At 40.1% G+C, this 14,000-nt stretch overlaps 1 protein-coding gene across 1 annotated transcript; it reads left to right on the top strand.

The window, feature by feature from the left end:
- The first annotated feature begins 1,211 nt into the window (after positions 1-1,211).
- On the top strand, positions 1,212-2,135 carry LOC135489935 (uncharacterized). The gene has a single exon (XM_064775570.1). The coding sequence runs from the start codon at positions 1,212-1,214 to the stop codon at positions 2,133-2,135; it is 924 nt and encodes a 307-aa protein (XP_064631640.1).
- The last annotated feature ends 11,865 nt before the right edge of the window (positions 2,136-14,000 follow it).

A 14,000-nucleotide genomic window follows, 5' to 3' on the forward strand; every position in this document is an offset into this window, starting at 1 on the left:
ATGGAATGATTACAGATACATTCAGAAAAAACATAGGATGTTGCAAGAAAGGAATCAAGACCAGGTTGTTTGGATTTCAAGGCAAAGAGGTGACAGCGAGGTCATTCCTGACTGTGTTCTCACCCTGGTCAGGGGTCTTTACCCTAACCCTCGGGGAAAGCCATACATGGGACATATGTGGAACTAGATTTGGATATCATAAGTTACTATTTCACTGGTTGTAAGGAATATCACAATATTATTTTGACTTATTTTCAATCGTGTATGGATTATGACTTTTGACTGTCAATTTCAGATGGATTTTATTTTCATTCTATTGGATTTATTTAAATGGATTATACTTATTAGACTGGTACTGGGACTGTCATAGGACTACTGACTTCAGGGACCTGACAGCTTGGGAGGTAGGCCCTCTAAATAAGCAAAGCATGGAGCTTTGATTCCATTTCAGATTGAGCATAACATGTGCATGTGCACTTTGTTTACTAACAGTGTATTACTCATGAATATGTATAATTTATGCGTATTTGCATTACTTATGCACTGCAAATATGCATAAGATTCTTCAGTTGGGTCATTTAGAAGGCAATTTTCCATCAAATTCCACTATTTCAAACACAAGTTGAAATAATCTTCCAAGGGATTTTGATTTTCATGATATTCATAATCATCATCATCAAATTTCTGAGTCACAATCTGCCACAAAACCTGAGAAAATTGAAAGAAAATGTGAAAATGTACAGGAGCTCTGAATTCAGATTTGCCACCCAGCCATTTGCCAACCTGGTGCCCGCCTCCACCTTTTATACCAGCGGTACCTGTTTAAATATCGGGTCGATGAACTAAGGGAGGCTGAGCAGTACTGGATAAAAGAGGCCCAGCAGGCGTTCACGGAGGATCTGAGCCATTTGAGTAAACGTGAACCAGCTCGAGGAAGACTAAAGCCATTGGTACCCTTCCTTGATGCCGAAGGTGTTATGCGTGTTGGAGGTCGCCTCCAGAAGTCCAGCCTACCTTACGAGACCAAGCATCCTGTAATCCTGCCGAACAAGCATCGCATCACTCAGCTTGTTGTGGCACACTACCATGTGCTTGGTCACCATGTGCGAGGAGTGAATGGAACATTGGCTGACATCCGTGCGAAGTACTGGATAGTGCACGGTAGAGAAGAAGTATAACGGTGGGAGCGAACATGCTACACATGTAAGCAGATGAAAAAGGTAAAAGGACAGCAACTGATGGCTCCTTTGCCTGATTTCCGAGTAACAATCCCAGTGAGAGCCTTCAGTAGATGTGGAGTTGATTACGCTGGTCCGTTTTTTGTGAAGATTAGCCGAAAGACCAGTGCGAAACGCTATATCTGCCTGTTTACCTGCACTACTAGCAGAGCTGTGCACCTTGAAGTCGCATATTCGCTCGACACAAGCAGCTTCCTGAATGCGTTTTTCCGAATGGTCGCGAGACGCGGGAAACCGGAGTTTGTCGTCTCCGATAATGGAACTAATTTTGTTGGGGCGAACCGAGAGTTGAAGGAACTTGTCCAGGCAATGGATCAGAGCAAGATAGTTGATCAAGCAGCAAACGACGGCATCGAATGGAAATTCAACCCACCCACCGGATCTCATCATGGGGGTCTATTTGAATCCATGGTGAAACAAGCGAAGCGGGCGCTGAGTGCTGTCGTGGAAGTCGAGGGATTGCTTAACTCTCGACCCTTAAGCTATTGCAGTGACAGTCCCAATGATCCCAACGTCTTGACGCCCAACCATTTCATTTACGGTCAGGCTGGGGGACAATTGGCACCACGAGTAGTGGACAGCTTGGTCGTGAACCCACGGAATAGATGGTGCTATGTCCAACAGCTCATCTGTGACGTGTGGAAACGCTGGATGAAGGAGATACTCACAGACCTAAACAGAAGAGGAAAATGGTACAGAGAACTCCAAGACGTTCAAGTCGATGATGTGTGTATTCTGGTCAATCAAACCAACCCTCGTGGAAAGTGGCCATTGGGAGTGGTAACTGAGGTCTTTCCAGGAACCGACGGACACGTTCGTGTTGTGAAGGTCAAGAGCGGTGGCCAGGAGTATATCCGTCCGAATACTAGATTGTGCCCATTTGTTGTGAAGAAATAGACAATCAGACTTTGAACATTGCGCTAGGTGATGCTCCGCTAGCATCCTACGCTTGAACTTTTGTGATGATAACTTGCGTTTGGTTATTTGGACATTATAATAACTCGACATAGTGTGGTTGTTTTTAGGAAATTTGGATGGTTAGAATCTTCGCAGCAATTAGGGTCCAAGCCAGAATAATGCTTCCCAATTGTTGGGTGCACGCCGTGCGCTGCCCAGGCTGAGTTGCTTAACTATTTTAATTTGCTCTTTTCTCGTGTTACCAGTTAATTTGGACTTTATTCGTTAGACGTGTGGACTAGTATTTTTATCACCGCGATATTAATGTATATCACTTATATAAGTTCTTTCGGGATTCAGCAGATCCACATTAATTTCGGACATCTAGCATAAGGATTGCTTGTTGTTAACTTCGCAGATCGTTGAGCGCTCACCGGGCCCGGATTAACCGGACTCATACTTCGGTCCATAACGGGACAACTTCGTTCTTTTTTCGGTCTTCAATGAGACAATTTGTATGTGTTTTGGACTCTTAACGTTAGTGATGAACATTTCGTTACCACTGTCTGTTCATGAGGGGGAGAATATGTTGTGGCGATTGATTTTGGAATAGGCTGTAATGATGGAGGCTGTGACGAGAGACAACGTTTTGTAATCGTTGGAAGTTGCTGCGAAATAAAAGTGTTATTTTCGATATTCATTTGTGTTATGTTACCGAAGTAGCGGGCCTAAGGAATCGTAGAAACACAACCTGTATGCTGAAAATATTTCTAACACATGGACACCTATTACTCCAGTTAGTCGCAAGTTCCCTGTTGGAAAATATAAAGTTGGACAGGTCCTACGAACTCAGTTTCCACTAAAACCATCATCAGCCAAAACAGTGCATATATCACAAGGTGACACACTGCCTAAGGTTGTCGTAGATTTCCAAGCCAGTTCTCAATTTCCTGCTACACATATTCATTACGTTGCATGTAGCCGTGTCACCAATTTAGATGGCCTATACCTCAAAAACTTCAGCGCAGACAAAATTGCTGTTAGTAATAAAGCCAAGGTAGAAATGGACCGACTTAGAAAAGGTGCCCTCCAAGTCCAAACATATCATGCATCACAACCCCCATCATTGCAAATTATGTACATAAATGCACAATCGCTTCATCGTCACTTGCCAGATGTGGCTGCTGATCCACTCACCAAGCATTCGCACATTGTCTTCTGCTCAGAAAGCCGTATAATCCCATCAGATTCATCAATAGATATTGATGGACTCAATTCTTTCCATTTAATGGAACTTGCTACAAACAACATCAGACCATTTCATGGAATATCTGTGTTCACTAGAAAAGATATCAAAACATCTCCTCCAATATGACTGCTATTCAACCAAGTTGAAAGAGAAACTGGGTGCAACGTTAATATCTTAAGTCGTACTTCCACCTATCAAATCCCCGTGTCTTTTGCGCTTACACCTATGAAAGCCGTATAATCCCATCAGATTCATCAATAGATATTGATGGACTCAATTCTTTCCATTTAATGGAACTTGCTACAAACAACATCAGACCATTTCATGGAATATCTGTGTTCACTAGAAAAGATATCAAAACATCTCCTCCAATATGACTGCTATTCAACCAAGTTGAAAGAGAAACTGGGTGCAACGTTAATATCTTAAGTCGTACTTCCACCTATCAAATCCCCGTGTCTTTTGCGCTTACACCTATGAATTGCTGTGTCTAAATAGACCCGTGTGTCAAATCCCCGTGTCTATTAGCCCCATCGAGCTCGATGGGGCCAATCGGGGGCTAATTTAGACCCGGTTTTTTGATAGGTGGAATCTGAATAGACACAGCGATTGCAAGTTCTAAGATCCGGCGACAGATGGCGCGGTGTAGTTGCCTCGGTATTGCGCCCCCTCCAACGGAAAAAAAACACAGGAGAGCTCCCTACCTACAGCGCACCTGTCGCCAGGGCTATTAACCATTATCTAACACAACTGATAGGTGTAAGTGCGCCACGGGTTTTTTGACACACGGCAAAGACACAGGTCTTGAAAAAACACGGGGGTTTTATGATAGGTGGAACTACGACTTTAGGTATATACAGTCCTCCTGCAAACTCTGTAAAAGAGATAATTGAAGCAATAAAACACCTACCTACAGCATTCCTTGCCTCCAATGAATCAGTAATTCTTGGTGATTTCAACATAGATATTTTGAAGCCTACTGCATCTACACAAAGCCTAATAAACTTTTTTCAACGACAAGGCTTCACTGTACACCCCAGTGGTGTCACAACAGATGGAAATACCAAAATTGATCACATCTACACAAATTGTCCTATAGCTTCATTTCAAACTGGTGTCTCAGATGCCTACTACTCCTACCATAAATCTATCTGGATCTCTATTCACTAAACCACAAAACAGTTAGCATCACACACATTACCCCGGTAATGTGAAATTGTGCTTTTAGATGAAAATCACTTTTTAGCTTACCTCTCTGAAAGGTAAACATTTCCGTTGGCGTGGCCTCCGTCGTCGTCGTCATCTCTTAGCGCAGCACATTTTGTAACGACTGAAGCTATTGACTTGAAACTTGGTACACATGTTACACATGTTTCCCTCTATTATGTCACCTGGGAGACCAAGTTTCAATTTAGTCTGATTCTGGTTTGGCCATCAGGTGGCTAAAACTAATAACACAAAAAGTGCTATATCTCCTTAATTCAGGGCTGGATCATCGCCAAATTTCACATCTGATGACAATACATAACATATCACGCAAGTTTTTCATTTGACCTACTTTTCAAGATCACAGAGGTCAAATAGCGTAAATGTGACCCAACACCACAAAATGAGTCACTTGGAGCAAATTGGCAAAAATGAATTACAAATACCAACAGAAAGCAGAGAATCTAAGCTTCAAAATGATATCAAAAGTTTTATTATAGCTCAAATATTTACAGAGTTATGACAAATCATATTCGGGATTGCACACTGTCTAAGCCGCTTTTATTTTGAGGAAGAAAAGGAGAAAAATGGACCTGAAGGTGAGGCATCAATACTAGTAAAAAGTCCATAGCAACCATCACAATGAGTCCATAAAACTTGTTTAATTCTTTTCATAACTAGTATATGCAACAGTTTATGCAAGAAAAATGTGCTATTTTCAATTTTCAAATCTGAAATCAACAGCAAAACTAGTCATCAAAGAGTGCACACTGGCGGCCAACATTAAAAAAAAAAAAAAAAATTTCATGAAAATAAATTCTTGAAATTTTTTTTTTCTTCCATTTCTCATGAACTACACATTCCATTGAAAACACAAATTTATCATCAAATAATATACATTATTTCTTTCGTCCCTTCTTCTGAGGTGGAGCTCTATATTCCTCACCATCTGAACTGTCATCTGCTGCTGCTACAGCTACCGGCTTGGGACAAACAATGTCTTTCGAGTCCTCACTCATGCAGTAATCCCGTATCTTGTCGAAAAGATACTTCTGGCGTGCAAAGTCTAATCCAGGTGGTTTCAAACGAGTTGGGAGTTCACGTGGTGGAAGGTGATTAACGTTCTTGAGCAGTTGGACGGCTTTTTCCACTGTGTCTGAGGACAGTTCCTTCGTGAAAACAACACCAGGATGTCTACTATCAAACCTGAAAAATAATGGTAAAGCAAACTTTAATAAAACCACCAAATATTCTTAAAGTATTCATCTCAAATAAAGTTTTGGTCTCATCAGGTGCATACAAATGATAGTAGACTTTTTCATTTGTTTTTGTTTGGTGAAATTTTAAGATGACTTGCCTCACGACATGCAACGATTTGATTCCATCCAGCGGCTTGAAGAAAGGCTTCAGGAATTCCTGCCAATCGTACATGTTGACATAAGACTCTCCTTGTTCATTTCCCACCAGCTGAGGTCGGTTTGCATTTGCGCTTGTAGTGACTGCATCAGCGATGTCATTCAGAGTGTTCATCTCGCATCTCCGAAACCGTTGCTTGAAAAGCCCAAAACACCAATCTGGTGCAAACTTCGTATGGCCGGCGATCAAGAAGTTCATAGTGATAGAGTCATGATATCCATTCATGACTCGCCATAGCAGGTACCACACAACAAACTTATTTTTGTTCTGTCCAGAGCAATTATCACAATGTAAGTCCGCATGTTTTTCACCTAAGCCGTAATTTCCAAGGAAATGGTGAACATAAGATATCACTGCATTCGAACCTTTTGATGACGCCATACCCTCATCAATCAAGTAGTTGATCTGCTGTGGGAGTGCTTCACAGCAGACCCCGAAAATGGCACACTTCCTCGGTGTAAGAAAATAGATTGGCCCTGGTTGGTAAGGACTGTATGGGTAGTGGACTTGCTGGGCAAAGTCAAAACTGTAATGCATAGAAATATCCTTGGAGCAAGGTTCACTCGCAGATAGGGTCACTATACCAAGCTCAGCTACTGTTTTCTTGGCCTCGTTGGTCATGGCCCGCAAAACATCTCGTTCCTGTTCAACGATCCTGAGGTGCTCCTCCTGCTTCCGTAACTTTGCATCCTTCACACAGTTGGGGAGATTTGCACTACGATATATCTTGTAGTTGTTCAGTTGGCAATCCCCACACAAGTCCGTCATCGGTTTGGTCTTCACAATGTGAGGTGCAACACTCTTCCATACTGACTTGAAGGCACTCAGTTTGGCAGTTCGATGACCTGTAAGTAATAGATGAAAGTTGACTGTTATTTTTCGTGAAATAGAGATTATTTTTTTCTTCTGAAACTGATGAAATTAGTTTCTAATTCATGTAAAAAACCTGAAATTTAATCTATAATCAGGTTAAAAGTGTCTATCAGAAATAAATCTGAGCTTTACAACATACCTAGATCAGTTACAGCCTTGCAGTATTTTCTCCATATCGATACCTTCGTTTCACAAGAGGGTAGAAGCTTGAGATCTGCTCTCTTGAAACCTGGTACGCGGCCTGGGAGGACGAGGGCATACTGTTCAGCAAAGTTGATCAGGAATGTGTTGATTCGCTGAGTATCTTCATACGTGAGGGCACGACGATTGAATTTACGACCACCTGCTTTCTTCTCCCTATGGCACATCCCCTTTGTCTTATAACTTGCAATGCAAGCTGTTAGCTTGTTCTGGCTGATGCTGGAAAAGAAATGAAAGCCATATCAAATCTGATTGGCTCACCGTAGGGGAGTCTATACAATACCGCAGTGTCCGTCGTCCGTCGTCGTCGTCGTCGTCGTCGTCGTCGTCCGTCGTATCCTAGTTCAAAAACAGTGGCACGTTTCTTAACCGCTAGGCCTATGAACTTAAAACTTTGTACACATGACCCCCTAGGTCAGATGACCCGTGACACTAAATTTCTGTCCGATCTGATTTTCTACTTGGCCACCAGGGGGCCAAATGTGGATATCTAAAAAGTGTGATATCTCGCTTATTAGTGACTTGTTTTCGATGAAACTTTTGTTGTAGGTACTCATAGCAAATATACATCTTATATCATACGGGTTTTTAATTTGACCTACTTTTCAAGGTCACAGAGGTCATATGGCGTAAATTGGCCGTTAGAGTGTAAACTATGGCACGTTTCTTAACCACTAAAGCTATGAACTTGAAACTTGGTATATATAACCCCCTATATCACATAGCCTCTGGTGCTGAATTTCAGTTTGATCTGATTCTCAACTTTGCCACCAGGGGGCCAAAAGTGGAAATCTAAAAAGTGTGATATCTCGCTTATAAGTGACTTGTTTTCGATAAAATTTTTATGGTAGGTACCCTTAGGAAGAATACATCACATATCTGACGGGTTTTCAATTTGACCTACTTTTCAAGGTCACAGAGGTCATATGGCGTAAATTGGCCGTTAGAGTGTAAACTATGGCACGTTTCTTAACCACTAAAGCTATGAACTTGAAACTTGGTGCATATAACCCCCTACATCAGATAACCTCTGATGCCAAATTTTGGCTCGATCTGATTCTTTAATCGGCCACCAGGGGGCCATAATGGAAAAAGTAAGAAGTGCAATATCTTGCTTATTTTTAGTGATTCGTTTTCAATAACATTTTTATGGTAGGTTCTCCTAGCAAGGATACATCACATATCATATGAGTTTTTGATCTGACCTGCTTTTCAAGGTCACAGAGGTCAAATGGCGTAAATTTGTCGTTGATTGTAACTATGGCACGTTTCTTAACCACTAAAGCTTTGAACTTGAAATTTGATACACATGACTCCCTACGTCATGTAACCTCGGACACCGAATTTCGATTTGATCTGGTACTCAACTCGGCCACCAGGAGGCCAAAACTAAAATAGGTAAAAAGTGCAATATCTCGTTTATTATTGACTTGTTTTTGATGATATTCTTATGGTACTTACTCCAAGCAACGATACATCACATGTCATACCGACTTTGGTTTGACCTATATACTATACATGTACAATGTTTCTTAATCTCGATGAATTACAAAGCACCAAATATCTATACGGTGAGCACAATGGCCCCTGGCCGTTTCATTTCTTATTGCCATCTTCTTCACTAAAGGTAGGTTTCAAGATGCTAATCCACTTCTCTGTACTATAAGACAGATATTAAGATAGCTGGGAAGTTGTATTTAACATTATTTTACAATCAATATCCTGACCCTGATCAGTCATGTTATCATACTCACTTGTGCATGAACTTGAAGGCTGAACGGCAGACAGACTTTCCTTCAATAACATACTGGTTGTTCGGTTGCAGTCGATCCTTATCAACAGGACCATGTTTGTGGTTGACTCTTTTCTCCGAGTTGTTAAAGTTCACCCTCAGGGTTGCCATCAATACCAGATCTTTTTCAGCCGACGTAAACTCCATCATGTTGCGACGGAGTGCAACTATCCAGCGATCGTCAAACTGTTTGATGCACTGTCCTTCTTTGAACTTCTTGCACCCACAACTAAATTTCATAACAGCCTCAAGATCTGCATCTGTATCACTGAAGGCGGCACCCTCTCGTAAGCCCACAGCATCCTGCATGTCCTCTAGAAGGGGTCCATCATCATCATCATCAGAATCTGAACCAGCAGGTGCACCACCATCATCATGAACATTGTCTGCATGCACCAACACGTTGTTTGCTGCATCTTCAACCATTTCCAACAGCTCAGGGTCTAACTCTCCAACATTAAATGTTTCAGTCAAGTTGTTAGCAACCAATTCATCATCACCAACGCTGTTTTCATTTGTACCTTCAAGCATTTCAGAGTCTGAATCACTATCAGTATCAGCTTTGTCGGACTCCGAATCAGACTCCTCAAGAAAATAATCATTTATCGTCGCTAAAACAAAGTCAGGGGCCGAAATGTTCAGCATGTTATAATCCCGAATATCATTCAAAGCCGTAGCAACCTTCTTTTTCTTACTTAGAGCCATTTTGATGGGTAAAAATCGATATGTATTGCAGAAATAGTCACTCAGTTTCTCTAAGCCATGGGCGCCGCCATTGAAGAACCTCGTTTTGAATCGGGATTGGGCCAATCAGCGTGCATGTTACGAAATGCCTTCGGCTTGGGTGCTTTGTTGATACTTTGGATAACTTGTATCCAAGGCTCTTATTGGTAGATAGCCGTGAATATTTGAATTTATTATTCCATATTTGGAAAATCAAAGCCAAGATCTGCATTTTGATATACGACACGTGATGATAGCGTGGTTGTAAACATTTGTAAAGTTACGCTAAAAAGTTGCAATTTTCATTGTTTTCTGCACTAATTAACCAATTTGGAACTGTGTACTCTTCATCAAATGCAGGATTTAAGTACTTTAGTGGATGCAAACTAAACTTTTGCTGTGTTGATGTGTAATAATGGTCATTGAATGTATAATTTATTCATTAAAAAAAATCTGAAAAATTTATTAATATTTTGATACATGATGCCTTTGACGGCCCGTAGCGCAAAATCAATAGGTGCGCAAAGCGACTCATTTCGTGGTGTTGGGTCACAAATTGGCCAATACTGGCACATTTCGCAAAATTAATCTATTGACTTGAAGCTTGGTACAAGTGTACCTCCAAATGAAATCACCTTGGATACCAAATTTCAGTACAGTCTGATTCTTTGTTTTGCCACCAGGTGGCTAAAACCAAAAAGGAAAAACTGCTATTCTGCTGAACTATTTAATAATGTATGGATGTTTGTAAAACTGTCATCATCAGTCAAGACTACACATCATGTAAGTTCAATTTTTGATTTGACCTACTTTCAAGGCCACAGAGATCAAATACTTTGCTGATATATCAGTCTGATGAGAGGGTAAGCACAATGGCACTGTTGTAGTTTTCATTCCATTATATATTGTTATTTTATCTTCCAGATATCTTACTCTACTGAAACATGGAGGGCAATCAATTTCCAAATTTGGCACAGCCAGGACCAAGTAAACATAAACATTAATTAAGGACCATGTATAGCCCTACTGAAATACATTGGCATGAATTCTGACCCAAATACTAGATAAGCAGTTGAGTAAGCGACCTTAAATTCCTGTGGTATGAATGATGTCCTAGGGTGAAGGAGGTGCTGCTTAGTTTTTATGTCCCTGACAAAGTCCAATGTATGGCCGTCATCTTGAATTATATGTTCACTAAAGGCCTTACCAATTTAATCATTCTGCCTATAAGTTCTGATTAATCAGTTTCAGGGCCTGCATTAATTACCTTAAGCTGTGTTCTCACTGAATCCGATCTGAAGTCGTTCTCCGTAAAACATCCGACAGAAAACATTTAGCTATAACGCACAGGCCACACTCATGCTTTAGGGCCTTAATCTTGCGGCGACACTGTTCAGGAGTGCGCTCCCACCTCTGATCAGACAATAGCTCAGCCAGCCTGGCGTAAATAGGAGTATTTCTATGAACGTTTTGCATCTGCCCCTCTACCATGTCTACGTCCTAGTCCCTCCACAGGCCCAGGAGGGCAAGAACTTCAATCCTGGCCTACACATTACCTCTCCCAGCCATTTTAAGCAAAGCAAGCACAAAATAAATTAAATGTAAGACACACGTTGCATCCAGGCTTCAGAACGGAAGTAAAGTAAGAATCACTAATGCGCATGCGTACAACGCATTGACAGCAGAGACAAGACCACAATTGATATTTTAAGCCTTTTAGCAGTTAAATTGTCAATGTTTGACCGCGACGCATCAAAGAATGCGTCAAGTAGTGAAACTGAAATTCGGATATGATATACGGGTTAGTCTTGCGAGTAACTGGTGCGATTTAAATTGGTGATTGACCACGGAAATTTTTTTTTAATCGACAAATTAGACAGACTTTGATATTTCCACTCTTTTTAGCCAACTGGCAGAAAAAACTCAAAACACGCCCCCTATTACCCAATTAGCAAAATTCGAAATTAATTTTTTCATCAAATAATTTCTTTATATCTGTAGACTTGCCACAGCAAATATTTTTTCAATACCTCTCCAAATATGTACTTGAGAGTTAAAACCATGCACTCGTCTAATTGATAGGCCTCGACCCTCCAACCTATGAATATTCATTAGTGGTCTTGTCTCAATGAAGGTACATTTCAGGGGTTAACATTTTGAAAATTTTTTCAAACCAATGTACATGACATCCCACAATTCTCCAACAAAGGAAAGTCATATCTGGACATTTTGGGAGAAATGAGAGACATTTCAAAGAGTGGTACAACTGTGCCAAAGCGACGAAAGAGGACAAAATGGACAAAAAGTCATGATTTTGCAGCCAACAGCACCAAATTCAAAGACCAGCCCTGGCCAGAATAAGCAAGCTATGGAGCTGAACATTTAGGATGTGATTTAGGAATATCTTTGCTGCTTAGGGAACAACTTTCAGAATCAAGGCCTAAGAAGTTTCAAAGAAATTACAAAATGAATGGCAACACAACAAGACTTGTAAAAATGAAACCGAACTTAGACCGGGGCTAGGTTGGCTCATATTGGGATCAAATTAAGTTTTTTCTCATTATTTTAGCTTGTTTTGACATTAAATCATCAGCAGTACAATATTCTAAATGAATTAGAGTGATTTGAGCACATTCAAATTTTTCACTAAATTGACCCAAAATGTAGTGTAAATGAAGGTACATTTCAGGGGTTAACATTTTGGGAAATTTTTCAAACCAATGTACATGACATCCCACAACTCTCCAACAAAGGAAAGTCATATCTGGACATTTTGGGAGAAATGAGAGACATTTCAAAGAGTGGTACAACTGTGCCAAAGCGACGAAAGAGGACAAAATGGACAAAAAGTCATGATTTTGCAGCCAACAGCACCAAATTCAAAGACCAGCCCTGGCCAGACTAAGCAAGCTATGGAGCTGAACATTTAGGATGTGATTTAGGAATATCTTTGCTGCTTAGGGAACAACTTTCAGAATCAAGGCCTAAGAAGTTTCAAAGAAATTACAAAATGAATGGCAACACAACAAGACTTGTAAAAATGAAACCGAACTTAGACCGGGGCTAGGTTGGCTCATATTGGGATCAAATTAAGTTTTTTCTCATTATTTTAACTTGTTTTGACCTTAAATCATCAGCAGTACAATATTCTAAATGAATTAGAGTGATTTGAGCACATTCAAATTTTTCACTAAATTGACCCAAAATGTAGTGTAAATGGAGACAAGACCACAATTGATTTTTTAAGCCTTTTAGCAGTTAAATCGTCAATGTTTGACCGCGAAGCATCAAAGAATGCGTCAAGTAGTGAAACTGAAATTCGGATATGATATACGGGTTAGTCTTGCGAGTAACTGGTGCGATTTAAATTGGTGATTGACCACGGAAATTTTTTTTTAATCGACAAATTAGACAGACTTTGATATTTCCACTCTTTTCAGGCAACTGGCAGAAAAAACTCAAAACACGCCCCCTATTACCCAATTAGCAAAATTCGAAATTAATTTTTTCATCAAATAATTTCTTTATATCTGTAGACTTGCCACAGCAAATATTTTTTCAATACCTCTCCAAATATGTACTTGAGAGTTAAAAACATGCACTCGTCTAATTGATAGGCCTCGACCCTCCAACCTATGAATATTCATTAGTGGTCTTGTCTCAGCACCACATTCAAAACGCCACAGAACCGTTTTAGCTGAAACGGTTTCAAGATGACTTGAAAGCGCATCATGAACCGTTCTCGTTAAAACGGTTTCAAAACGCTTTAAGGACCCTCTAGTGTGGCACCCTAAACCATTTTAAAGACTTAAAACATTTTCAAGACGTTTTAAAGGCCCAGTGAGAACACAGCTTAAGATCTATACAAGCTTTTATGAATTCCACCCTTAAACTCACATAAATAAGTATGCAAATTATTTAAAGTTGTAGTAATCAATAGTAATGACTGAGAGTAATAACTAGTAATAACTAAAAAAAACAACAGTAATTAATAATTAGAAATTGTTAAATGCTTTCACAAAACCTATTCTGATATTTTCAGCTGCTAAGAAAATGAAAGCAAATACCACTACCATCACCAAGTCGTCCAAAACAAAATTAGTAAAAGGTAAATTTACACACAAATGCATTACTTTCATTTCTACAACTCGGTATATTACTACGATAAGAACAATTCAGCTAAGCAGGTAGATTCTCTAAAATACTCTGGAGTTTTTCAGGCGCAAGTACAACTATATAAATTGAGATTTTAAAGCATGTACTTATACATTTTATCAAACCATCTAACCTTTCAGCACCAACCACACAAACATATGATGCAAAGAAGAAAATGGTCTTCACGCCAGAGAAAAAGGCACCAACTACAGAACAAACATCTCACCCCACATGTCCCAAGAAAAAGATA

Source organism: Lineus longissimus, chromosome 6, assembly GCF_910592395.1.
Source record: "Lineus longissimus chromosome 6, tnLinLong1.2, whole genome shotgun sequence".
Lineage (NCBI taxonomy): Eukaryota > Metazoa > Nemertea > Pilidiophora > Heteronemertea > Lineidae > Lineus > Lineus longissimus.

Coding starts and splice junctions, on each gene's coding strand:
- LOC135489935 (XM_064775570.1), top strand. CDS start 1,212: ATGAAAAAGGTAAAAGGACAGCAACTGATGGCTCCTTTGCCTGATTTC.